This window comes from Rhinolophus hipposideros, assembly GCF_964194185.1.
Source record: "Rhinolophus hipposideros genome assembly, chromosome: 20".
NCBI lineage: Eukaryota > Metazoa > Chordata > Mammalia > Chiroptera > Rhinolophidae > Rhinolophus > Rhinolophus hipposideros.
This window is the reverse complement of record NC_138066.1, coordinates 14,201,815-14,229,174: the sequence shown is the minus strand read 5'-3', so window position 1 is coordinate 14,229,174 and position 27,360 is coordinate 14,201,815. Positions and strand designations below refer to the sequence as shown.

General features: G+C 36.3%; 1 protein-coding gene across 5 annotated transcripts in view; it reads right to left on the bottom strand.

Moving 5' to 3' along the window:
- The window catches only part of METTL16 (methyltransferase 16, RNA N6-adenosine), a 71,338-nt gene that overhangs the window by 31,824 nt on the left and 12,154 nt on the right, over positions 1 to 27,360 (bottom strand). For 4 of the 5 annotated variants that reach the window (XM_081028805.1, XM_081028808.1, XM_081028806.1 and 1 more), the window contains exons 3-6: positions 11,508 to 11,707; positions 7,313 to 7,453; positions 5,538 to 5,653; positions 2,477 to 2,619 (exon numbers count right to left, since the gene is read on the bottom strand). In XM_081028805.1, the coding sequence (XP_080884931.1) occupies positions 2,477 to 2,619; positions 5,538 to 5,653; positions 7,313 to 7,453; positions 11,508 to 11,707 (600 nt within the window). The remainder of the gene's footprint in view (positions 1 to 2,476; positions 2,620 to 5,537; positions 5,654 to 7,312; positions 7,454 to 11,507; positions 11,708 to 27,360) is intronic. The other variant, XM_081028809.1, reaches the window with a different exon arrangement.

Here is a 27,360-nt window from a genome sequence, read left to right as displayed (position 1 = left end):
CTGGACCAGAACCAGGAGATCGGGGTCCCAAGTCTCTAATCTGCACGACTAAGAGTCTGTATAACTTACCCTGCCAAGACCTCCCGGCTGCAAAATTCCTTAAGATACAAAACTGCAGTTGCTACAGGTGAGGCATCTGAGTGCCATCACTGAAACCAGTCTAACAAACTGCACTTATTTTTTCCCCTATAATGTTACAAATTTTGCTTAGCTGCTGCACTTCTTCAGGAACAAGAAAAAAGTCTAGAGGGATAAGAAGCAGATGGATTAAAATACTTGTTTTTAATCCATTATTTTTTGGAGCTTCAAAATATGCAGTTTCCAAAGCATGCTAAAATTTGAGAATTACACAGTGGAATAAATATTATGTCAACTATACAAATATGCAGGAGGACGTGAACAGGTAATATGTACAAATGAAAGTTGTCACGGTAAGGTGCGAAATTGTAAACAATGTTTACAAGTAATACTCTTTCAAAAAACAAGCTCTATTTTAGTTTCAATAAAAATCACTTCATTTCTTCCTTTCCTTTTATCGTCCCTCTCAACTTGCCTGAGTCCTAACACAGCAGACAAGACTACTGAAGCCTGTGTTTAAATACATCACAACTGGGTAGGTAAGGTGACACCAACCTCAAAATAGTCAACTCTCAAGAAATAAGACAGGCTTTAGCAATTTATCCTTCCTAGCAAACGTATACCTTCCATTCAGTTTGGGGGCTGCCACAGAGCCAGGTACAGGCAGACTTGGGACATATTGATCAATTTCTCTCCCTCAGAATAGTGTTCCTTTAAAACATATTTTTGTAGTTCAAATGGGACTTTGGAAATAATAGAAATGTACTGATTAAAGGCCTCCTGAAAACGATCTTCCCCATTTTCCTGGTTTAGCTTCAGTCCCCTCAAAAGCTGACAGATACTGAAATGGTCACATGGCCCTGGTTACCTCTTTTCATGAGTTTCAGGCCCTGCTACCTTTTTTAAGTTCATTTTACTTACTCAGATTCTTCTCAGTGCTCACTATAATTTAAGTCTCATTCTTCTTCATACCTTAATGTATCTTTGAAGGAATAAATTTAAAGCAAAAATTTATTAATCTTTTGGCTTCAACGATGTGTAAATTTTCTAAGACAGACCATCCAACAATCCAGTTGCTTTCCACAAATATTTAAATAAATTCACACTTAACAAATCAGAATATTTATTGATTTCAGAACTGACCTTTTTCTAAAAGCAGCAGCTTTAAACACCTATAAATCCAAAAGAAAAAAAGAGTCTTTCCTACTCAGCAATGCCACTTCTGGAAATATGTCCAAAAGAATTGAAAGCAGGGTCTTAGGAGATATTTGCACACCTGTGTTTGTAGCAACATTATCCACAATAGCCAAAAGGTGGAAGCCACCCAAGTGTCTATCAACAGATGAATGGGATAAACAAAATGTGGTATACACATACGATGGTTCGGACACACGCCATAACGTAGATGAACACTGAGGAGATGATGCTAAGTGAAAGAAGCCAGTCACAAAAGGACAAAAACGATTATGATTCCACTTACATACGGTACCTACAATAGTCCGATTATTTGAGACAAAAAGTACAATGGTGGTTGCCAGGAGTTGGGGGGAAAGGGGAACAGGATGTTGTTTAATGGATACAGAATTTTACTTTTCCAAGGAGAAACAATTCTGGAGATTAGCTGCACAACAATGTGAATGTACTTAACATTACTGAACAGTACACTTTAAAAATGGTTAAGATGGTACATTTCGTTATGTGTATTTTAGCACAATTTTTAAAAATCTTCTTGATGTCCCAAAGCTAAATCATACAGTTGAAAGCCCTTTTAGTTTGAACTACTGCATTATCCATCATTTCAACAACACTTGGCAGGGTGAGAAGTCAAGCAAGACAAATAGCTCTTTTTGAGTACCTTATGCTGCTTAATGACAGGTGTGTTGTCCAAAATAATTAGCTTTTAAAAAAGAACAGACTTAACTCTCCTCTGGCACTGGTTAGTGATCTCAGTTTCCCTTCATTAAGTTCTTGACAGCTCAATGTCCTCACATCTGTCACTGTTTGGGATACCGATTCCAAGAACATAAATTGCTTCAAGGACTAGGCAACAAATTTATTCTGGTTCATGGGACAGATCTGAACCCATCTGTTTTCTAATCAAAAGCCATATTTGAATCAGTATTGTTCCATCACAGTACCAAAAGGAAAGCAATACGATCATGTGGTATTTTCCTCCTTTCTTTCCATGTAGTATAGATGATTACAGGAAATACAAATAAATTAAAGGCATGAGAGCATCCTCAGAAACAGGGTCTTTGCAGACTGTAGGATCTGCTACCTTTTCAGTTTTTATAGGTTTATTCTTTAGACCACCGTGATGACATTTACTCTAAGTGACATGGTTTCTTTTAGAATCACATAGAGGGAAAATACTCCCATACTGTAATAAGCAACTTACCTTAATCTTTTTTTAAGTTGTAAACTGTCATGGATGATCCTTTTAACAAACTCTAATTCACCTCCTTCTGCCATGATCTCTGTGATACCACCTGTATTGACAGAACTAGGTGGAGGTCTTCGAGGATTTCGAGAATTTACTCCCTGAACAACAACAAAAAACCCTGGTGAAAAATTTTTACACCTGAAGACCAAGTCTTCCACTATAGCTTAGTTCTAAATAAGAATGCTTAGACATAATGCTAGATTTAGGATTTAAAAATCATATAATCATTGCAATGTTACATTTTAAACAACTGCCTTCCCAGAGTCTTTTACCTTCCAAGTTTCTTTGTGATAAAACATACAAAAATGTTACCTTTTTATAGTAGCCAATTCTGAAACTTTTTCTTTATGTTTTGTCTTGGTATCATGCACAGAAAATATTCCACCCAAAGATTTATATAATTATTTACTTATGTTTTCTTCTAGTATTTTCATGGTTTTACTTTTTAAATTTAAATATTTAATCCAGTCTTAGCTCACATCATATGAAAAAAATAACTCAAATGGATCAAGATCTAAATATAAAAGCTAAAACTATAAAACTCTTAGAAGAAAACATAGGAGTAAATCCTCATGTCCTTAGATTAGACAATAGTTTCCTAAATATGACACCAAAAGCATACGCAACAAAAGAACAAATAGATAAATTAGACTGCCTCAAAATTAAAAACGTTTGAGCTGCAAAGGATACCATCAAGAAATGAAAATACAACCCAGAGAATGAGAGAAAATGTTTGCAAATAATACATCTAATAAGGGACTTGTTTCTAGAATACACAAAAAAATCTTACAACGATAAAAAGAAAAATAACCCAATTTTTAAATGGGCAAAGGATCTGCATAGGCATTTCTCCAAAGAAGATATGCAAATGGCCAAAAGCACATGAAAAGATTTTCACATCATTAGCCATCAGAGAAATGCATATCAAACCTACAGAGAGATACCACTTCCTACACACTAGGATGGCTATAATCAAGACGACAGGTAATAACAGGTGTTGACAAGGATGTGGAGAAACTGGAACCTTCATATGAGTACACTGTTGGTGGAGGAAGGAAAAATGGTATAGCCACTTTGGAAAACAGTCTGGCAGTCCCTTAACTAAACACTGAGTTATCATGTGACCCAGTAACTCCACTCGTAGGTATATATTAAAAGAAGTGAGAACAGGTCCAAACACTTGAATCCTAACAGCAACATCTTCATAATAGCTAAAAAGTGAAAACAACCCAAATGTCCATCAACTAATAAATGGATAAGTAAAATGTAACTATTTCCACATAATGGAAAATTATTTGGAAATAAGAAGAAACGAAGTACTGAGAAGATGGTACAATATGGATGAACCTTGAAAATACATTATAGTTAGTGAAACAAGTCAGTCACAAAAGACCATGTATTATAGGGTTCCATTTATATGAAATGTCCAAAACAGGCAAACCCATAGAAGCAGAAAGTAGATTCGTGGTTCCCTAGGACTAACGGGACTATAGAGAAACTAAGAGTAACTGTTCATAGGTATGTGGGTATGGGCTGTTTTTTCTTGGGGAGGCGGGCAGGTGAGGAAAATGTTCTAAAACTGTGGTGGTGGCTGCACAACTCTGTGAATATACTAAAAAGAATTCCACCTTTCAAGTGGATGAATTGTATGGTATGTGAATTATATCTCAATAAAGCTGTTATAAAAAGATATTTAGTTCTAATGCTAGTAATGTTGTATTTCTTCATCTGGATGCTGGCTCCACAGGAGTGTTCACTTTGGAAAATCCAGTTTATACTTATGGCATGTGTATTTTTGTGTTGTATCTCAACATTGCAAAAAAGAAAAGAAAAAAAACCACTCCAGGATGTGACTGTTTTAGTTCTTACAATTGATCTGCATTGAAGGCTAAAATTTAGATTTCTTAAATCCTGCTTCACTTTATGTTCCAATCTAGAATATTGGTATTACTAATAAATTTCTGTCCCACTCTCTCCACCCCCCTCAAAAAAATTTAATCCATCTGGAATTAATTTTGTTATGAGATATGTAAATGATACATTTAAGGTATCTGAAGGATTCTAAAAACAATTTATTCTTTCAAAGCTTTAAGCATACTGTGTTTCCCCGAAAATAAGACCTAGCCGGACCATCAGCTCTAATGCGTCTTTTGGAGCAAAAATTAATATAAGACCTGGTATTGTTATGTGTTGTGTTGTGGTGATTGATGTGATGTGATATAATACCGGGTCTTATAATAATTTTTGCTCCAACAGACGCATTAGAGCTGATGGTCCAGCTAGGTCTTATTTTCGGGGAAACATGGTACACACACCCCCATTTCCCTCTGATTAATATTATTCACTTTCTATTAATAGGGAATTACCTACATAAAGGAAAACCTGGGTTAAATCAATATTTTATTTTAATGAGTTTTTTAATAGGTTCATTGTTTTTATCCAATGTATGTCTCTTTCCATATTTATAAGCAAATATATTTTTCATTTGAAGTTGGAAAGACTAAATCGGACATTCATTTACTATCAAATGATAGATGGCAGTAAAAACAGTGACCTTCCTCCCTAAGCCAATAAGCCCAATGCAGAAGTGGACTGTGACCTAAGTTGGTCCAATCAGAGGAAACCCAAATGTTTAATGGTTTGAGGAAGTAAAGAACGCTCTCCTCACCCTCTCCCCTTCCCCAAATATTACTCTGGCACAAGTAAACCAGCACAAGTGCCAGGTCAGAGCCAAGAGAAACCTGAAAAAGAAAACAAAAAGCCTCAGCTTTGAACTACTATGAACTCCTTGATCAAATTGTTCCTGAAGTCCACACTACTACTGGATTTCTCAGATATGTAAGCCAATAAACTTTCTGGTTAAGTCAATCTGAATTGGGTTTTCAGGTGCTTGATACCAAAAGCATCCTAACTCATACAGCCTCCAATATAAAAGCTGTTCTTGCTCTTATTTTTGCAAACAATGTGAAATTAAGTAAATATTCTTTAATTTACTTTAAAGCAGAAGATATTTTACCTTGGCTTCCAACTGATTGGCAAAAAAGGGAGGGTTGCACATGCAAAAGTCATAGATTATCTCAGATTCTTCTTTAAGAGCATCCATCAGTAGTGTCTTCTGTGGTACTTTTACCACTAGGAGAAAAAATAGAATTGTTAACTAGTATTAACACTGTGGTAGTTTTCAAATATGTCTAAATTCTTTGACACTAGTCCCCTCAAAAAGTGGGGTTTAATGTCCCTGTCTTTAAGTACAGGCTGCACTCACTGACTGCTTTATAGGATAGAATGTGATGAATGTGACAGGGCGTAACTTCGGTGGGGAGGTCATAAGAAGCAACATGGCTTCCTCCTTGTCCTATCTCTTGAATTACTTGCTCTAGGAGAAGCCAGCTGCCATGCTGCAAAGGACGGTAAAGTACCCCTGAGAAGAGATTCCCATGGCAATAAAGTAAGGCTTCCTGCCAATAGGCACATAGGGGAGCTATCTGGAAAGCACATCTTTACCCCCAGTCAATTCTTCAAACGATGGCAACCTTATGAAAGACTGACCCAGTACCACCCAGCTAGGCCATGCTCAAATTCCTGACCCACTGAAACTATCAGATAATAAATGTTTATTGTTTAAAGCTGCTAGATTTTTGAGTAATTTGTAATACAGGAATGATAACTAAAAAAAACACCGCATTAACAATTTTAGTATCTCTCCTTATAATGATATGCTTGACACTAGTAAGAAAAGCCTATTTCTTCCGTAAAGAAATATGAAGTCTCTTTAATAATTAAAAAACTCCAGCCCTTTATATAGAAAATAAGCATAAAAATACAAAGTAACTGATCATTAAGGGGATTTTATTATTTGTAGCACAATTCCAAGTACTGAAATAAAAAAGGTGGTAAAGTTCAATCAACAGTAAGTAGGGTTTTCTTCCTTTTAAAATCTTGGTGACTAGATTACAGTTGATTCTCATTATTTGCAGTACTTGAACATATATTTATTTATGTTCTATAAAGTCATCTCAATCACGGAATTACTGAATACTGAACCACTGGCTCCAAGGAGAAATACAGGGCTAGGTAACTGTGAGCCTCTGGTTCCACATTTTCATCAACCAATCAATACATATAACCTTATTTTATATGTGTTTCTGTTGAAAGACACCTTATTTAATATACACTGGTGATTCATTAACATCGAACTCACGGTCAACAATACTCTAACTCTTATCTGAATGAAGTTTATCTAACACACGCATTTTCTCTGTAAGGCACATCACAGCCTTCCTGTACTTAAGAACAGAAGATAGCACTTAAGCACTATGTTCAGGGACAATTCAAAACAGCAAAATCACCAAGAAAAAGCACAAAAGTGCAAAAAAAAAAAATGGCACTAAATAGACCATGAAAAGGACACTTGTTTACAGCATACAAGCTGAAACAAGAAGGCAGCGTGCTGGCTTTTTCATCTTCAGCTGGGAACATGCAGAATGGCTGACTGCACGTGTCTGTCGATGGCCACCAAAGTACCACGAGGATTGATCTGGGGGTTAAAAATCAATAACCCCAAGTAGGCAAATTCACAAGTACAGAATCCATGGATCAACTCTTATTTACTCTATTTCTTTCTGAATTAATTCTGATAACAAAACAGCAAATTCAATTACAATGTACCAGATTTAAAAAAAAACACCACCAAAGTTTGTATATTAAAGCAAAAGAAAATGAGATGTGTTACATTAGAAAGACAGTTTAATAAGCAACGCTTGACAGGGATATTAATTTTGTAGAGCTAACCTTTTATAAGATCAGATAAGTTATTCTGTTCCACATTTTTCTTTGCATAGTTGAAGCACATATCATCTACTTCTGTTGCAAGGAAATACCAGCCATTTAAGGTACTTCCAAGTAAAGGATAGATGCACGATGCCCCAGTACCTAGTAAAAGGAAAATTCAAAACATATTGCACACACCTAAGGGAGAGGCGAGAATAACAAGTGAAAACACCATTCTTCTCTTACAATTCCTATCGCCTTAACAGTTTAAATCACAAGCTGGTGCCCGATTATATACACACTGTGGCTTCTGTGTTCTCTAGTCTTTTCATATATTTTAGCCTTACCTCCTAATTAGATTCAAATATCCTAGAGGATATAAATCTTGCTGTCCTCTTTTTTTGTATGTTGTATGTAAAATGAAGTATGCATAACTGACTGGTGATCAAGGGATAATACATGACTGATTAACTGAAAATTGTCAAAACAATTTTTGTTTTATAATATTTGTTAAAACACCACAGTGATATTGTAAAATAGATCAATGTACATTAAGTATCCAAAAGCAAAAAAAAAAAATACATAAGGTACAAAATTTTTATGATATTATACAAATATAATAAAAACCACCCAATTCCCAACATATCTGTAAGCTGTTACTTGAGGGAAACCAGAAATAAGTTTTTTTTAAACTAAAGAGAGAATTCATTTCTTAAATGTAGAGACATTGAAAGACATTTGATCCAAATGTAAAACATCAACCATGGGCTTGACCCACCATAGTTTCAAGGGAGACATTAAGAAGCAAATGTTCCAGGCAAAAACTAGTCTTTGACAACTAGGGTTTGGTCCTAAACTTGTATGTAGAACCCCTCCCCATGGACTGAACTACATAGTAACCACAAATATTGCTTTTACGATCATTGACTAATTTTGGTCAATAAGATCTTAAAAAGCATATTCAAGAGAAGAAAAGCCAGTGTTTCTCCCGAAGGCCTACAGAAGTCAGCCCATACCAGCCACACCAGGTCTGCTTTCTTCTAACCCAGAGGAAACCCAGACTCATCTAACTGCTTCCTCGTGCAGTATTCTGAACAGGCTAGTAAACGACATGACAACTGATGGCCAGAACATTTAAACTCTTTGACAGTCACAGAGTTTGCTACACTTTCTATCATGCTTACCTAATAGCACCCGGGCTCTGATGCTACTGGACAAACACCTCCCCGGGGATGTGTGAGGGTGGTGGAGGAAGGGGGTGGCTCCTATCAGAGGCCACACTTACTTAACCCCTGCCAGCCATTCTGGTAAGCCACCATCATTCAGAAAAAGGAAATTCAAGTAGAACTTTCAGCTCTGTAGGAAAAAATTCCAGACCAGATCTCAGGCCCTTGATTCTCACATAACTGCCTCTCTCTTCATATTTCAATGTCATTTAAAAGAAAAAAGAAAAAAAACTACTTTTCTCTAGTTGCCCAACAATAGGTAACTCCAAGGTAATAAACGCAGATAAAAGATTCTGTCTTCTGCCAAAAAAATCAAGTTTCTCAATTCTTAAGACCAAAAGACTTGTATTCTAACATCCCAATCCCCTCAGAAAGCTGAATGATATTTTTAAATGGGTAATAATCCTTTTAATGATAAATAAAATTGGAACGTGTATAATAATAGAATTAGAGCAAACTGATGGAGTCTGGGGGAAGAATTTCTATAAAACACTAATTAGAATGAATGTGATTTTAGCACCAGTGCCCTTACAAAGAACTAAAATCCATTAACCTCCTATATCCCCAAGTGTTATTTTAGAAGGTTTGGGGCATAATTAAAATAAATTAGTACCAAATAGGCTCTCAAGCTTTTTAAGTTTTCTGTATATCCCATCAGCCAATCTTCTGCCATGAACATGAAAGGGCTTAAGTTTCTGTTGAACCCCTTTATTTTTACATAATGCTTAGGTCATACGGAGTGTTTGCAATTTTGAATGATGTATTTACCTAGCAACATTCAAGAAATTATTTATTAGATACCTACTATGTACCAGAAATTTTGCTAGGCCTTTGGATATTATGGTAAGTAAAAAAGTAACAGGCTTGGGGTGACCAGTTAGCTCAGTTGGTTAGAGCATGGTGCTGATAACCAAGGTTGCTGGTTTGATCCCCACATGGGCCACTGTGAGTTGCTCCCTCCTTACAAAAGTTAACTATGCCATTGTAGCATGAAAGCAATATGTAACCAATGACCATAGCTGTTTTCCAGTAAAAAATTTAAAAAAAAAAAGTAACAGGCTCTGTACTTTGCAATCTAGTGGTAGACAAAGACATTAATCAAATCAGACAAGTGAACATATAGTTAGAAACTACAAAAAAAGAAAAGAAAGCCACAAAGGAAGAAACAGTTTTCTAAAGCTCATAATCAAGGAACTTGTCTTATGTTAAAAGGTCAGAGAAGGCTTTCCTGAGAAAATAAAGCTTGAGTAAACAACTACAATATTAATGAGAATAAGATGAAGGTGGGGAAGTTCTACACAGAGGAAACAATACGTACAAAGGCCAGGGGTCATGGTGCCTTAACAGCAGAACTAAAGAAAAGTGCAGAAAACAAGGAATAGAAGCACATAAGATGAGGCTTCGCAAGGCCTAGGGAAGAGGGCAGGGATCAGATGATGGAAATTCTCACAGGCCAAGTCAAGGTTTTGGGTGCTTATAATAGGAAGCTATGAAAGTGTTAAAGATATGATCAGATATGGGTTTAAACATACTTTCTGGAGAATGGAATGGAGAGGCAACAGAGTGGGTGAGAACAGAGTAGTTGAAAAGCTCTTCTCCAGTCCAGGAGAGATAATGGGGATATGGACTGGGAAGGTGGCAGTGGAGATGAAGAGAAGTAGAGAATTTAAGAAATATTTAAGAGAGAAAACCAACAGGGATAGGTGATAGACATTCTCAGTGAGAAAGAGAAGTAAATATCCAGGATGACAGGGTGGATTGTGGTGGATTCACTGAAATAAGGAACAAAGGAAGAGGACCAAGTTTAGGAAGAAAGAACATGAGTCTGGTTTTGGACATGGCAAAGTCTGAGATGTTTTTGAGATATTCAAGTTTCTTATATGTATGGGACTAGAGTTCAAGAAAAGTAAGCTGAGTTGGAGAAATATATAAATTTGTAGGTTATTTGTATGGAAGTGGAAAATAAAATCATAAATGTGGATCAAATTGCCTAGTGGTAGGGTGCTGAATAAGAAAAGGGCTAAAGATTGACCTGTAAGGATTTGCAATAGCTAATGACCAGATACAGGAAAGTGAGCCTGGAGGAGGAAGAATGACTAGAAACGAAAGAGGAAAACCAGAAGAGTCTGGTGTCATGTAAGCCAATGGAGAAGGGTGCATAAAGGAAAAAGAAGCAGTCGATAAATGTTGCTGAAAAGGTCATGTATGCTGAGGACTGAAAATACATGTACATGTTAAAGTTAAACTTTTACTACTAATAGGAAATTGTGTTTCCTATTAACTATACTTTATTTAGAAATAGGGTCACAGAGTTTTTAATTCAATTTTTCTCATAAAGGACTGGTAAAGGCCACAGGATTAAAATTGAAAATTAAACCGTATCAAATGAAAACATTGGCTGTAACAAACATTTATAATTTGCAAAACATACGCTGGCTTCATTTCCTTCTGTATATCCATTTACTCTCTTAAATGAATCAAACTGGACCATCTTCTCTATTGTAGTTTACAATTAAGAGGACATCTTACTTTTAACTCAATGACTTTTTTCCCCTCCCTTTAATTTTGGATTAAATACCCTCTATGAATAATCATCTAAGAGGTCACTGAAAGTATTCAGGCCCACATGATCTTTTATTAAAAAGCCATCCCTACAAAATCCCAATATGGGCACTACATGACTACCACTAAATCATTCAGAGTAAAAATGATACCCAGAAGATACGGACAGCAACATGGCGATCTGAAAAGCTAAGAAAACAAGAGCCTCACTTTTGTTCTGCCTCTCTTACCCCTTTGCTCCCTGTTTGGTGCTGACAATCCCTTCTCAAAAGAAATCAATGGCAGAAAAGCCCAGGTGTAGCAAATAATATCTGTAGCCAGCTTCTTTCACACAGCAAATACCCAGAAGAGAGTTTTACAAAGAATTCGACATTGCAAAATGTGTAAAACTTATGTTTAGCAAAAAAAAAGAATTTAAAAACATATACCTATGTCAATTCCTCTTCGGAGAGTACTTTTGTCAGAGTCCTGATGACCAATCAGATCTTCTACCCAATGAATATAGTTGAGTCTCAAGGGAACTGTGGGAATTAGTCTCTCCAACGGAATATCAATAGAAAGTCCAAAATCTTCCTTTAGGAGAGTACAAGTCAGAGCTCTGACTGCTTCAGGGTCTTTAAAATTAAGACTGAGGGGTGGAGAAAAGTAAAGCTGATTAGTAAGATTCACTATGCTGTACAAGCTCTATGGCAGCCAGTCAATAACAAATACCCATTTGAATTTCCTAGGAGACCACACGTAAATAGCTGTGTAGAATATGCAACACACTGGCATATGCACAGAGGTGTCCAACACACACACAGTATATGACAGGCAGTGTATATTTCCACCCAAGACACTGCCTTTTCATACATGAAGCATAGAGGACAAGAGTGCTTCCATTCCAATACCTGCCTGATTGTCTCCTTACTTAGTTATGTGACTTAGCACAAGCTGAGCACTGTTTCGTCAGCTGTAAAATGGGAAGAATGGTGCCTACATCATAGCACTACTGCGAGATAATCTGTGAAAAGCACTTAACATAGTAATGACCAGTACACAGTAACTATCTTAGAAATGATGGCCAGTTTTGCTATTCTCAATTAACACGGTTTGACATTAGCATTCTTTGAAAATCAAACTTGTAAGTGAAAAGAAAGCAGAAAAAAATGTTTAATAATGAAAACAGGATATGATACTTAAATATAACAAATGTTACAGACATCAAATTTTAAATGTGACTACTTTTAGCAGCTATATTGAGGTATATTTACATACCATAAAATTCACCTAAAATATACAATTCAATAGTTTTTAGTATATTCACAGCGTTGTACAACCATCACCACATCCAATTTCAGAACACATCCATCACCCCAAAAAAAGAAAGCCATGCCCATTTGGAAGTCATTCCTTGTTTCTACCCTCAGCTCCAGGCAATTACTAATGTACTGTCTCCATAGATTTGCCTTTTGTGAACACTTCATATAAATGAAATCATAAAATATGTGTTCTTTTTGTCTGGATTCTTTCACTTAGCCCAATGTTTATGAGGCTCATCCATGGTGTAGCATGTATTCGTATTTCATTCCTTTTTATGGCCAAGTAATATTCCATTGTATGGATATCACTGGATATTTGTGGTTTGTTTATCCATTCACTACCTGATGGACTTTTGAATTGTTTCTACTTTTTGGCTACCATGAACAATACTGCTAAAAATATTCACATACAAGTCCTCATATGAATATGTTCTCATTTCTCTTGGGTAGATACCTAGGAATGGACCATGTAATATATTTAAGTTTAACTTTTTAAGAAACGTGTGCCAATGTAACTATTCTGATGTTCAAATGCTGCTAAAGTGAAAATCTTAAAAAGAAAACCAACTGATCATATTTATAAATAGGGCAATGGAAAGAGAGCAGAAAACTAGTAGATGGGACTGAACTATGAAAGGTAAAAAGAGGTTTAAAACTAGTGTCTGCTCAGAATTCTGGCCTAAAATTGTATGGTCAGGCAACTGGCTATTCTCAAACAACTTCTTTTCTGTTCCATTTTTGGTCATCAAATGCCCAATGATTTTGAAAAGCTCAATACACAATGTTTGAGTGCCAAGATAGAAGGAGGAATGCTCTAGCCACCTGGTTACCATGGAAACTTCAGGTAGTACCATGGACCTAACCCCCTCCATCACCCACAGCTAAAATGTTCTAGTATGGGAGTTCAGAAATTTGGACTCTAATTTTGGTTCTGCAATCAACTAGCGATGAACTTAGTCACTTCAGTTCTTAAGTATCAGTTTCTTCAACTGTAAAATTAAGGGATTGGACACAGTAATCTAAGGGTCATTCCAGGTAAAATATTATGACTCTATGAAGAATATTATGAACTTGTGCTATGGTAGTCATTTAAATACTTATAATACTTATAATACTTATAATAGAGCAAATTATATAATAGAGCAAATACTTATAATAGAGCAAATTATAGAGACATGGAACAATGGAAATAGTTACTGAAGACAGATATAATAACCAAACAACAGTAAACATTTCATTAATCCGTCTCTCTGATTCCATAAAAAATTCTTTATTCTTCTGCTACGTAAGCATACAGTAACACTATTGAATACATATGAAAGAATATACAATCAGTGGTTGTTACATCTGACTCTAAAAAATTATTTAGAAAAACACAACTTTAATAGTAAAAGAACTTGTGAAAAGAAGGATAATGGGCAGGATTCTATTTCAGGAATATAGATTTGTTTTTTATCTATACAAAAATTGCATTCCATATTTGAATGTAACTGTTTCTTGTGACCTTTAAGAATGCTTCAGGGAACGAACAAACAAAACAGAAACAAACTCATAGATATAGAGAACAGACTGATGGTTGCCAGATTGGAGGGGGGTTAGAGAGCTGGGTGAAAAAGGAATTAAGAAGTACAAATTGGTAGTTAAAACATAGCCCTTACATATATTTGAATGAAGAACACTAGGGGACAGCATGGGGAATGTACATAGGCAATAATATTATAACTATGTATGGTGCCAGGTGGGTAATAAACTTATTAGGGGGATTGCTCGCTTTGTAAGTTATATAAATGTCTAACAACTATGCCATACACTTGCAACTAATATAAAATAATATTGAATGTCAACTGTATTGAAAAATAAAAATTAATTTTTTAAAAAAGAGTGCTTCAGGGTACGAATTTATGCAGGAAAAAATGGAAGAGATTAAGAGCAAAACTTTAATATAATCTACAGAAAACGGCTACAGTGGAATTTTAAGAGCTACAGTAAAAGCCTAGAAGTAGTGACACCACCATAGCAATAAGCATACCTAGTGTTCCAGAACTTGGTTTCCAAATACCACTCCCCACTGAATGGAACTGGAGCTCCAGGTTTGAAGGGGCTCCCACTAGCCAAACCTGAGACAATCTGAATGAAGAATGCTAGCAAGGGATTATAGACCATAGAATAAGTCCTTGAGTCCACACTTATATAAATAGATAAACGTGGGGAGAAAGGACAGCTCTTACTTACAGTAGAATGACAACACATTAGAAGTAATGAAGGAGTTAGACATGGCAATTACCATGCTAGTAATTGTTTCAATTAAGAATCACCAATGGATGCTAAAAAGAGTAGGTAAAAGTTTCATGAGAAACAGAATACTACATTCTCAAAGCATTGCCCCACAAAGTATCAATTACAAATATTAACTCTACAATGAAGAAATCTGATGGATACCACCTTAACCAAGTGATTGAATTTAACACCACTAATCATGGGACAAACTGAAATCGTATGCTTCAATGAGACATTGAGAAGGACAAAAGGACAAAGAAAACAAGATTTTAAAAAGCATGCAAAATGAAATAGAATTCAAGAATGAGATGGTGGTGATGATTATACAATCTTGTGCATATGCCTAAAAAGCACTGAATTATATAATTTAAAAGGATGCATTTTATAGTATGTGAGCTATATAAACAAATGAAATGGAAATGAACAAGAAGTTTTTAAAAATTAGAGAAAAGTAATACATAAGGGAGAGGTAGACAATGGAGACCTCCTCATACACATAATTGGTATTGCTGAATAAGAGAACCAAAGGAGGGAGCAGCACAAAGAAATATTCAAAGATATGATTCAAGATAATTTCCCAAAAACAAAAGATTCACTGAGTCCCTAGAAAAACTGATAAAGAATTAGCAACACCAACACATACCCTAGAAAAGTTACTAGACTTCAAGGATTAAGAGAAAAAAAATCCTTTAGATATCTAGGCAAAAAAGTTAAATCATCTATTGGGGGGCAGAGGGGTAGCAGAGCAAAGGAGGCTGGCTTCAGACTCCCACGTAACATTATTTAATAGCAGAAGACAAAAGAACACTGACTGCAAAGCTCTTTGGGGGGAAAAGAACGTTGCTCTGTTATTCAACGATTTGATACTCAACCAAATCATACTTCAAGTATAACGACAACAGATAAATATTTTTGAGCATACAAGAACTCAAGAAACATGGTGCCCATGACCCCTTTGTGAAAAAGTTCCTAACAGAAAAAGTTTAACCAATCGAGAGACAAATGAAGAAACTATGGCACAAGGACTATCCGTGAACACTGAAACTGTTTTAACTCGAGAGCTAATATTAAAACACCTGCGAACTGTGGCTACATGATAGAATGTAAATGTTTGTAAACCATTCTAATGTACACATAATTAAAATTCAGGAGGGGGAACGGGAAAGGAAGAGGTAGGTTAGTATGTTATTTCCTCATCTTTTACACATGGGGCCAAAAGATTTCTTCTAAAGTTGATAAGAGGCAGAGATATAAGCATATATTTAAAAATATAAACACTAGAAAAATTAGGAAAAATTATATAATCAAATAAAATCATGCGGTAAAGAAAAGGAAGATGCAAACCAGATCATGCAGGGTAAAGAAAAAAAGCAATCAAAACAGTATAAAACAAATGTGCAATAAATACATGTAAATAGTAAACTGTAATTATAAGACTCAGATTAAATCATAACCAAACCAAAGATAATAAAGTGTGCTATAAACAAAAGCTATATCTAAAACAAAGTGACCCAGATCCCAGATGGTGGAGTACATAAATGCTGTGCTTGCCTCTCTCGTGAACACATCAAAATTACAGCTAAATTGTAGAACAGTCAACGTGGAGAACCATCTGAAGTCCAGCTGAACAGAAGTTCTATAACTAAAGATATAAAGAAGAAGCCGTGTTGAGGTTGATGACAGAAATGATGCTCAGGAGAGGAGCTTAAGAGACATAATAGAAGAGCCGCCAGACACCCACTATGGCCTCCTCAAGTACGTGGGCCAGGTCTTGACAAAAGTAGCCAAGTATCGTGTACAGAATCACATGAATGTCCACAACCTTGCCACTGTATTGGGACCCAACTGCTTTGAAATAAACCTGTCTGGTGACTTACATGGAAGAAGCAAAGTGTGCCACCCGGACTTGAAGGCATGAAAGAACAAAACCTCTGCAACATGATAATGGCTAAAATACCAGAAAATTATAATACCCTGTTCGAAGTAGAGTATACAGAAAATGATAACCAGGTGTGAAAACTGTGAGGCTCCTCATAGTAAAAGAAGCCAGTTGTAAGAACTCCTTGCCCATCCTTCTAACAAAGACTTAGATAGAGACATGCAAAAACCATCTCCAAAAACCAAGATCTCACAGTCCAGGAGTAAGGGGTCGATTCGGGCCCACAGGGTACCACAACCAGAGCTACCTGATGGTGTTCCTCAGGTCAGCCTGTGACTAAGAAAGCCCTGCAAGATGACATGCAATCAGCAGGGGACGCTAGGGGGGCCAAATTGGTATCCAGGTTGGCATATTTCCTTTGTTTACACATTACATATTGCATTGTCTGCTCATATATATAGGTATGTTTGTATGTATCTACCACTGGGGTCAATAGGATTCAGAACAGTAAAACTATTTAAAAAATTTTTTTAAAGTGATTCACACATTGAAAATTAAAGCTTATGCAAAAGTATACCAGTCAATTTTAAATAAAAAAGAAACAGCAGTCATGATCCTGTACGGAAAAAAAACATAATGATAATAATAAAGCATTACATGATATAAAGAAGAAACTGCAGGAATGGTTAAAAATGCAAAATGCTGGAACAAAGTTAGGAGAATAACAATGCCAAAGGTAACTGACTTTACACTTAGCTGGGAATTGGTGATCTTTTAAAGACCAGTTTCTATAAAACAGTAGAAGTGGAAGTTTATTGTACAAATATATGCTAGCAATGAAAAGTCTCACTAAAATATACTGTCTATTTAAAGGGGTGTTGATATAAGAGTTAATCCATGGGCAAGCAACCAGGAACCCATTTCTGCTTCACTCAGTTGCAGAGCAATTGCCTCAATCAATTTTCACACTAAAAAGAAAAAAGTGTCGCACTACCTTTGTATTTCTTCCTTAATAAAAAGCAGTACAAACTCAGGTTCAACAAGATAAATGATGTACAGCAATGAAAAGGTATGAAATCTATTAAAAATTTTATTTTTAACTCTAACAAGAATATTATATTTTTATTCCCGTGAAATCAGTGAAGCATGTGAAAAAGATGGGCCACTTCCATTTCTTCAGTGAAACAGCAATGAGAGTTCATTTTTACACATGGAAAGAAGTTCACATCTGAGTACCATACTAAGGCATTCAAAGAAATTCACAGTCTTTATTCTATAATAGTCCAATCTATTTCTAAATTTCATTGCTAAGCACACAAAAGAACTATATCCCAATATGTCTATGTTCAAAGCCTTAAAACCTGAAATGTAAAATTTCAGGATTTTTCTATCAAAGGAACTAGATACCTTATAAAATACACTTGACCATTATTACCTAAGACCAGTACATATTGACATAATTACTTCTCAATGTTATTTTGCACTGGCATTTTAAATAAAATTTGTGAAAATCAGGGATTGTGAACTCAAATATTTACAAAGTGCTAGTCAAAATGCCAGTCCCTGACAAGACATGGAGCTTGGGCTGGAATGTGAGTCAACACACTGAAGAAAGTCACACAACCAGAATGTCTGCTGAAGTAAACGTGTGGTGTAAGGTCTTTATCTCTGGAGAGTAACAAAGAGTTTGTGGCCAAGCTGCCAATTCAGCGACCACTTTCAGCAGCACTATGCCAGGTGACACCAGATGACACGAATGACCATCTCAAAGGGTATGGCCACCACTCCGTTCTAGGTAATTGATGCCAAGTGGGTTTGCCCACCCAGTTTTGCCAAATTTCTAAAATTCTCAAATGAACCAGCCATCCATAATTTTACATGAAATTTGCCCCGATTCCTAAAAATCTACGTGGGTAATCAACAACTGCAAGCCTTATACAACTCAGAGGCTGACAAGTTGTACCCTCTATTGTAAATAGCAGAATTTTTTTAAAGTTGGGGTATTTGGCCACTTCACACTTTTAAAGATGAAGTGTAAGAATGTTTCATTCTCTTTGTGCAGTACTTTGTTCAACGGAGTTATATGGAATAGGTTAGAATTTTTAAGAAGTGAGAGCTAGCATTCATTCCTTTATTCATTCAACGTATTGATTATATGTCAGCTCTGTGCCAGGCATTGTGTGAAATGCTGGAGATATTGCAGTAAGCAAATACAGACATAACCTCACCTTTCATGAAGCCGACCGTCTGATAGAGCAGGTATTAACTCAAGAATCACTTAGACACATGTAAAGTGATCACTGTGATAAATACTGTGAGAGGTAGGTGGTTACAAGGTGCTATGAAACCTGTGTAATAAGTGAACTGCCTTAGGAAAGCCCGAAAAGGCTTCCCTGAAGAGGCAACTGAGCTAAGAACTGAGAGTAGAATAACAATTAACATGGGAAAGAACTAGGGGGAAGGAACATGGCATTCTAGGGTCTCGGGTAAAGAGAACCGCAGGTCCAAAGACCCTGAGGCAGGAGAGAACTTATGGGGAAGTCCAGGTACTGACAGTCAGCCAGAGTCTGCAACGCAGGGGGCAAGGTTTAAGATGCATGGTTCAAGGTGAGGCTGGAGAGGAAGACAGGGGCCGGATTACGTGAGGCCTTATAATTAGGGTAACTATATAAATTTATCATCTAATCCAGGACTCTTCCGAAAGTGAAAGTAAAAGCTATTACAACCACACCAGATAATTATAATCTATGTTAAGAATTTAGGTCTGGTATGGAATAAAGACGACTAGCCTGAAAGCAGAGATGCTAATTAGAAAACAATTGTTGTATTTGAGTTAAGAGGCTGGATGAAGGTGGCAGTAACAAAAGTAGGGATACGTGAAAGGGATTAAGAGCATTCAGGAGGGAAAATTTACAAGACGTGGTGATGGACTGATATGTGAGGTGAGGAAGGACGCGTTCACTGTCACCGACATCTCCTATGCGTCTGTAGTGTTCAACAGGATAGGCAATGCCAGTCACTGAAAGTGGGAACTCTGGCAGAGAACCATTTTTGAGGAGCAATATCATAACTCTGAGCTGTATCTGAGACACCTACGTGGAGATATGAGGTAAGCAGTGATCTCTAGATACAGAGCTCAGAAACCTGGTCTGGAGAAATAGACGTGTAAGTGACCTGCAAACCAACAAGTGAGGCCCTGGCAGAGAGGAGAGGGTTTCAGGAGAAAATACACAGTGAAAAGAAAAGAGGTGAACATTAAGCCTTGAAGAAGCCTTTAGTGGTTGTAAATACGATCATTACAGAGGAAGTTACAAGGAGACAGAAATCGTGGAAGAAGGAAAACCAGAAGAGTGTGGTGCAGTGCCAAGGAAGCCCCGGGAAGAGGCTGTCCTTGAAGGACAGAAACGTGAGCAGAGTGACCTGTTTCTCAGAAGCCAACTGAAAAACCGAAACTGGCCTTAGTGACATGAGATCACTGGAGACCTTTTCAAAAGCTGCTTTGGTAGTGGTAGAATTAGGAACTTCCCTGGAATGAGCTAAAGATTAAGGATGTTGTGAAAAAAATGACGATAATAAATACAAACAATTCTTCAAATCGTTGAATTGTATAAGGAGAAGAGAAATGCGGCCATGAAAGGGATAGGGTTGATGGAGCGGTTTTATTAATTTTTTTAATGGAAGACTTAAACATGTTTCAAAATCAATGGGAAATCACAAAGGCCACATATTATGATTCCATTTATATGAAATGTCCAAAACATGTAGATATATAGACAGAAAGCAGATTGGTGGTTTCCAGAGTCTAAAGAGAGAGGAGTGGGGAGTGACTGCTAAATGGGTACCCAGTTTCTTTTGGGGTGATGAAAATGTTCTGGAATTAGACAGTGGTTGTGAACACACAATTGAATTGTATACTTCAAAATGGTGATTTTATGGTACATGAGTTATATATCTCAATTTTTTAAAAAGTCAAAGGGAAAAACCTAGTTGACAAAGAGGGATTAAATATTTAAGAGAAGGAATAGTGGACGGCGTCAAGTTCCTGAGATGCGGGGAGGGTATGAGATCCAAAGCACAGATCGAGTATTTAATTCAATTCAAATATAATAACAATAGTAATAATTAATAATAATAATTGGTTGTTGAACAGAACCAAAAGCCAAACCCATGGACTTCTGTTGTATTTTCCACCAACTTATTCCTCCCCATGACTGAGTTTAAGAATCTGTAAAAAAACACAACACCTCCATGGGTCAAATAAGCAACTATATAGTAACAAATAACAAATAGTACAAATAACAAATGTTACTAGATAGTAACAAATAAGCAACTAGTTAGCACAAAAGCAAAGGTCCTGGAACAGTGGAAATGATCATTACCAATAACCCTAAATTAACTAAATAACCCCAAATCCTACCTTCAAAATACTACCCATGCAGATCCCTAGTTAAAGAAAAAATAATGAGAGAAAAACCTGGTCATCCAAACACTTCTTTACCCTTTCCAAGTACAGTTTAGAGTACAGCAATTTTCTAGCACAGCCCAGTGACTTACCCTAACTTCAGTGAAACTTTAAAAAAAAAAAAAAAATCCAACAGTCAGGGAAACAGCTAAATAAAGTTCTATATTACAAAAAATTTAGGAATGACCTAAAAGAATCAATAGAGAGTTGGCTGAATACATCCACACGAGAGAACTTTATTAAAAGTTGTAAGACTGAAAAAAAAAAAGGTTGTAAGACTGGGTTGACCCACATATTCTTATATGAAGAGTGTTCCTTGATCCTTGATATATTAAAAAGAAAAAAGAAGCTGCAAGTTTGAGTAAAAGCATATACATATATTATGATCACATTCTTACAAAAATAAACAAAAACAAAGCAAAAGACTGCATGTATACCTGCACAGAAAAGGTCTGGAAGGGTACAAACCACATGTTGATGTGGAAATGCATGGGTCGAGAGTAAGAATGGAGATTTCATTCTCCTTATATTTTTGTATTATCTGAATACATTTTATATAATATCACCTTCATAACAGTGTTTTGTAACTATATGGAAAATGCGTATACTATAATGTAAGCTGGGATAAAAATAAGTCCTACGTTGTATCTGTGTCAAAATTACAACTACAAAAATTACTATATAAGCACAAAGGCTTTACAAAGTAATTTGATCTTTTGGGGTGGGAGAACTGTGACTTTTTTCTTTTACATATACAACTTTACCATTATAAATGTAGTTAGAAAAGATATATTTCTGTTATTCTCCCATTAACGGCTCTATATTGTCTGCGTAATAAAAAACAATTCCTTTTTCAAAAAAGGAAAACATGTTCTTGGTTCTAGAGTACTTGTTTCTGTTGGAGATCAAATCGGGACAGTTCCCACAGTGACAGGAATCACCAAAAAATAATACTGCAGCTTGGGCATTAATTACATAGCTTCATGAAACATTTGGTGCAAGAGAAACAGCAACATAATTCATGTTTTTCTTAGTGCCTTCAGAGTTTTTTATAGAAGTAGTTCTGCTTTTCAAATATATATGTGTGTGTGTGTGTGTGTGTGTGTGTGTGTGTGTGTGTGTGTGTATGTATTCACTCTAATGGACTACCGCATACAATTTATTAATAAGGAACTACATCTTAATCACCAAAAAGTACAAGACATCAAGTAGAGGGTGGTCTAATTGAAGAAAATAAGCTGAAAATTCAACAAAGAGTTGATTGTTAGATTCTGTTAGCAAAATGAGTGCTCATTTTCTTATGTCTAAGAAAATACAGACACTACTCTGAGGGTTGGAAATCTTTTTGTAGGACACAGTCTAGTCATCCGACTTTACTAGCTAAATATCTAGGTCACTTCAGCACCCTGGGACATTAAAAAATCCTGAACACAGGCAAGATCTCCTTTTACTCTCCTTTCTGAGATCAGAGACTAAAATTAGCTCTCACGTGGAAATTAGCACTTTATTCCATCAGTCTTTGTTGTTTGTTTAACACATCCGGCTTCACAAAATAGACTATTGTCAACAGGCTCATATCAGATTTCCCCAGAATGACTCCTGCTCTGCTGATGCTGAATACAGTATTACCATCATAGATGGCATTAGGAAGGACACGTCTGTGACGCATGGTTAAAATATCCGTCATTCTAACACTGCAGAGGCTGAACCTGAAGGAACAGCAAAGGCTGAAGCCTCCCGGCCTTACTCCAACATCGGTTTCTAGTCATTAGACCTTCACTGAATTGCTAAAAATGGTCAGTCACAGGTGTGACAAAGCCCTTCAATGCTGGGTCTTTGGTGTAAAAACAAATCAGTTGAGTGTCACACTCTATTCAAACTCAACTGACAGGGTTCAGGTAAATGACAGAATGTCCCCATGGGGCTGATAACTGTAAAAAGCACAAACGAAAATCTAATTGCAGTGGTCAGATGTGATTATAACAAGTAGTGACGGGCGCAAGGAAGAAACACAGAGAGAAATGACACCAGAAACCCTCTTCAATTACACCAGGCATCATAACAATGAGAGAACCTATCATTTACTGTCCACAAGTTGCCAGTCACTGCACGCATTAGTGCTAGGCTGTATGACAACCACCCACAGTATGGCATTTATCCCTCTTTTTTCAAAAAAGGAGGAAATTCAGTTTTAGTAAAGCTAAGAAAATTATCGAAAGCCTCACAGCTGGTCACTGGCACCCTAAAGACTGGTCCTTAGGATGACTCACTCAGAAGTGTCCCCTCTTTCCATACCACACCCCGCTACCCTTAAGAATTGAGCAAACAAATGACACGGTCAGTCCGTCTCAGATCTGATGTGTTGTCTGATAGAACTTTCCCATCCTTTAGCTGGGTTTATATTTGGGCCATTCTTTTTCATACATCTCAGGAAGTGAAATACAAAGCCATTATAAAAATAAAGCATATTCTATCAATGCAGACAATCATCAACGTCTCCTACCTGAGTAAGTAGAAATGGGATAACGTGTAGGTGCAGCTAGGTCATTTACACTAAAAAAAAGTACATCGTTCTCCTACAGCTATCACAGATCCCTCCTAAATATGCTATAGGGCCAACTACTAAATAAGTTCATGCTGCTCCCTTCTTTAAAGAAGAGGAGGTTCTCCTCAAGCTTGCCTTCACTCTCTTCCCATCCCTTCATAGACAAGTTTTTTTTCCTTTGAAAAACATTTAAAAATTACTTTTGCCTATTACAAAAACAACTCCTTTGAACATCAAAGCTCATAACCTTTTAGTCCCTTTCTATGCACAGCGTATCAGTGCTGAAATTTTGTTTTCAGTTTGAAACAAAATTATCATGTTTTATAATCTGCAACATCAATCAATAGGCTACATGGTATTCCACTGTACAGGACTTCATTCTAAGAACCCACGTACTGGATTCTCTAAGTATGCTGAACCCACGTACTGAATTCTCTAAGTATGCTTTTCAGAACTTTCAAGGTTGCAATTCTACCAGCATTTTATCATTCTGACTACATCATTGCCATATTTTTGTAATATTTCAATATCATTGTAATATTTCACCTTTGCTAATTTGGTCCATTTTTCCCCCTCTCTTGTGAATTACCTCTTTTTATCCTTTACGCTATCTATTAAGGCTTCTTTCTTTTTTCTTATTATCTTATGAGTTCTTTATATAAAGGAAGCCAATACTTTATCATATACTGTAAATATTTATATTGTTTCATCACCTTTTAATTTTAGTTATTTCCTGATACGTATAAGTTTTTGCATCCTATGTACTAATAGTTAAATCCACCTTTTCTTTTATGAATTCTACTCTTGGAGTATGCTTAGAAAGACCATTACTACACCTAAAGTTATATAGACATTCACTCACGTTTTTTTTCACGTACTTAAAAATAATAAATATATTGAAATAATTAAACCATCAGGAATTTCTCTGTATGACCTAAAGAGAATCTAATGCACGCTCCCGATGGCTGTCCCAACTGCATTTATTTAAAATAAACTACTGAAAAAAAAATCAATTACTGTCTGTCCCACCCCTAATGACCTGAAATTCTACCCTTATTCTACACTACAGTCTTTATATGGTGGGGTGGTTTATTACGTTGCAGTCAAGTTCTTTTTTTTTTTTTTTTTTTTTTTTTTTTTTTTTATGCCTTTGTGTGTGTGTGTGTGCATGTGTGTGTTGAGAGCCCATTGGCCCATGTGGGAATCGAACCGGCAGCCTTCGGAGTTAGGAGCATGGAGCTCTAACCGCCTGAGCCACCAGGCCGGCCCTCAAGTTCTAATGTAAGCGGATAAAGTGAAAATCCAGTATGGTCAAAATGACACTGCAAAATCTCTTTTGTCATACATAGCACAGTGAGATATTCACATTTTGAGAAACACACAGGAGTCGAGACTGATTAAGAAAGGAAGAAATACCCTGCCCACTCTGCACTCCCTCTGGGAGGTACACTGTGGAGTAGAATGACAGGCAGCAATCATCCCACAATTTAATGTGCACATGGGATGGTTTCTGCTGTTTAGAGTTAAGTGTGTTTCCGAATGCCACTCTGCGAGGGAAAACTGATACCCCATTCTTACTCCAACACTACTATACTAATATTTTAATTACTCTGACTTCACAATATATGTAAATATCCTCTGGGAAAGCTTACACACTTACACCTCTCCATCATCCATTACTCTTTTATAATATTTGCTCTGAACATCTTTTCTTTGTCCTTTGGAAACATGTCACTTTTTCTCCCAAAACACACCTATAGGGATTTTTACTGGGGAAAGAATCAACATTGTAACCATACTGAATCTCCCCATTCAGAAACACAACATTTCCCTAGATTTGTTCATGTCTTCCCCAGGCCCCAGGGTAACTTTGTTGTTTCACCCACACAGACCTTTACATATTTTTTGCCAAGTTTCTGCCTATTTCTCTTTGCTATTGTGGATGGAATTTTTTATTGCAACTACATTTTTCAACTAGTTTTTGGAAAACTATCAATTTTTGTTGTATTTATTTTTATGTCTTATATTTTTTAAATATTTAAATGCACATTTTATTCAGTAACCTTATTTAATTTTTTTAGACGATTCTCAAATGTTTTTTCAGGTAGACAATAATTAAGTAATCTGTAAACTATCATAATTTTCTTTTTCTTTCTAATATTTGTAATTTAATAAATAAGGAAAGCAGTAGACTGAACCAGAGTGTTCTGGCTAAGTCACTTCATTGTGTTATAAGCCTGTGCAAGTTATTTGGGGAAAAAAATGTACATTTTGTAGGTTAAAAAGTTCTAAATACATCATTAAATCAAACTTATTGACTACATTACATGGCTCCTCTATCAGCAGTACTTAAGCTTTTGGGGGGGGGTCAATAATAAAAGTGAAGTTCTAAATTATAGGTTAAAGGTTTGAACACTATCTCCTTAAGAATACATAAAAGGTATTTTTATCTAATTTGTCTTTGAAGCATTCAGGATCCTCTGCAAGTCCCTGAAGGCCATTGCTCTCTGTTTATTTTTGGTTGCCAGTATTAACCAAATACTCTTTGGTATTAACCAAAATAACTGTTTTTAGTATTAACCAAGAAACTGTTTGGTGAACAGTTAACAGTATTTCTAACCAAGTATTGCTACCTGGTTAGAAATACAAAGAAAAACGTCTTTGAATTATATCAAATACTTTTTAAAAGATATTTCTGTTATATTTTTCAAAATGTGAAAAGTCTTCATTTTTATTTTTTATTTACTTTGTGTGTGTGTGTGTGTGTGTGTGTGTGTTTTTCCAGGACCCACCCGCTCCAAGTCAAGTAGCTGTTTCAGTCTAGTTGTGGAGGGCGCAGCTCACAGTGGCCCATGTGGGGATCGAACAGGCAACCCTGTTGTTAAGAGCACCGCGCTCTAACCAACTGAGCTAACCGGTCACCCAAAACGTCATTTTTAAATTTTCACTGAAAGATGCTTATCAATATAAACAAGCAGCTTTTCCAACTTGATGCTTTTTTGCCTTCTATTTAACTTTTTCTGATTGGAAGGGAACTCTCACTTGCCTAGTATTTTTGCCCATCCCTTTTTCATTTATCTGTGATTTTGTTGTAGGTATGCAGCATGTAAATGGCAAATAGATTTTATAGAGGAATTATTCTCATGTATTCAACAACTATTTATTGAATGTCTATTACTTGCCAGACATCTTTAACTCATGCAGGAATGTTGCAATAACAGATATGTTTGGTCAGCTCTGAGTGATTTTTAAAAAAAATATAAATCTTAAAAATCTCAACCATCTTAAAAATTCTCCTCTGGTTCTTCAATGTCTGAGCAATCAAGTCCATTCCACGTCCATGCTATGAAAGGCTCTTTGTGACCTGTTCTGTTTTCTTTCCAGTCTTATCTTCTTTTAGTCCCCGACCTGCTATCCTAAATCCACTTCAGCCCCACCTACATGCAGTTCTCCAAACTTCCCATGCCTTTCACAAAATTCTATTTTCTATACTTGGAATACTTCCCCTGCTTCTATTCATCCTTCAGTATTCAGTTCAAAGACCCAGGGCCTTCATTAACGCCACCCCCATATCACTGCGGTGTCCCTCTTCTGATTTCTATTTTCAATGGCCCACAAAATACTTCACTTGAATATGCCACAGATTTCTCAGATTCCAAATGCCCCAAATTGAAAATCATCTCCCTCAAACCAGCTCATTCCCCCTTGGTCCCTACTTCAGTAAACCGCAAAACCCTCTATTCTTCCTCTTGCTAAATTGGAATCCCAAACACCACACTTGGCTCAGACTTCTTAATTTCCTCGATGTCCTGATAAA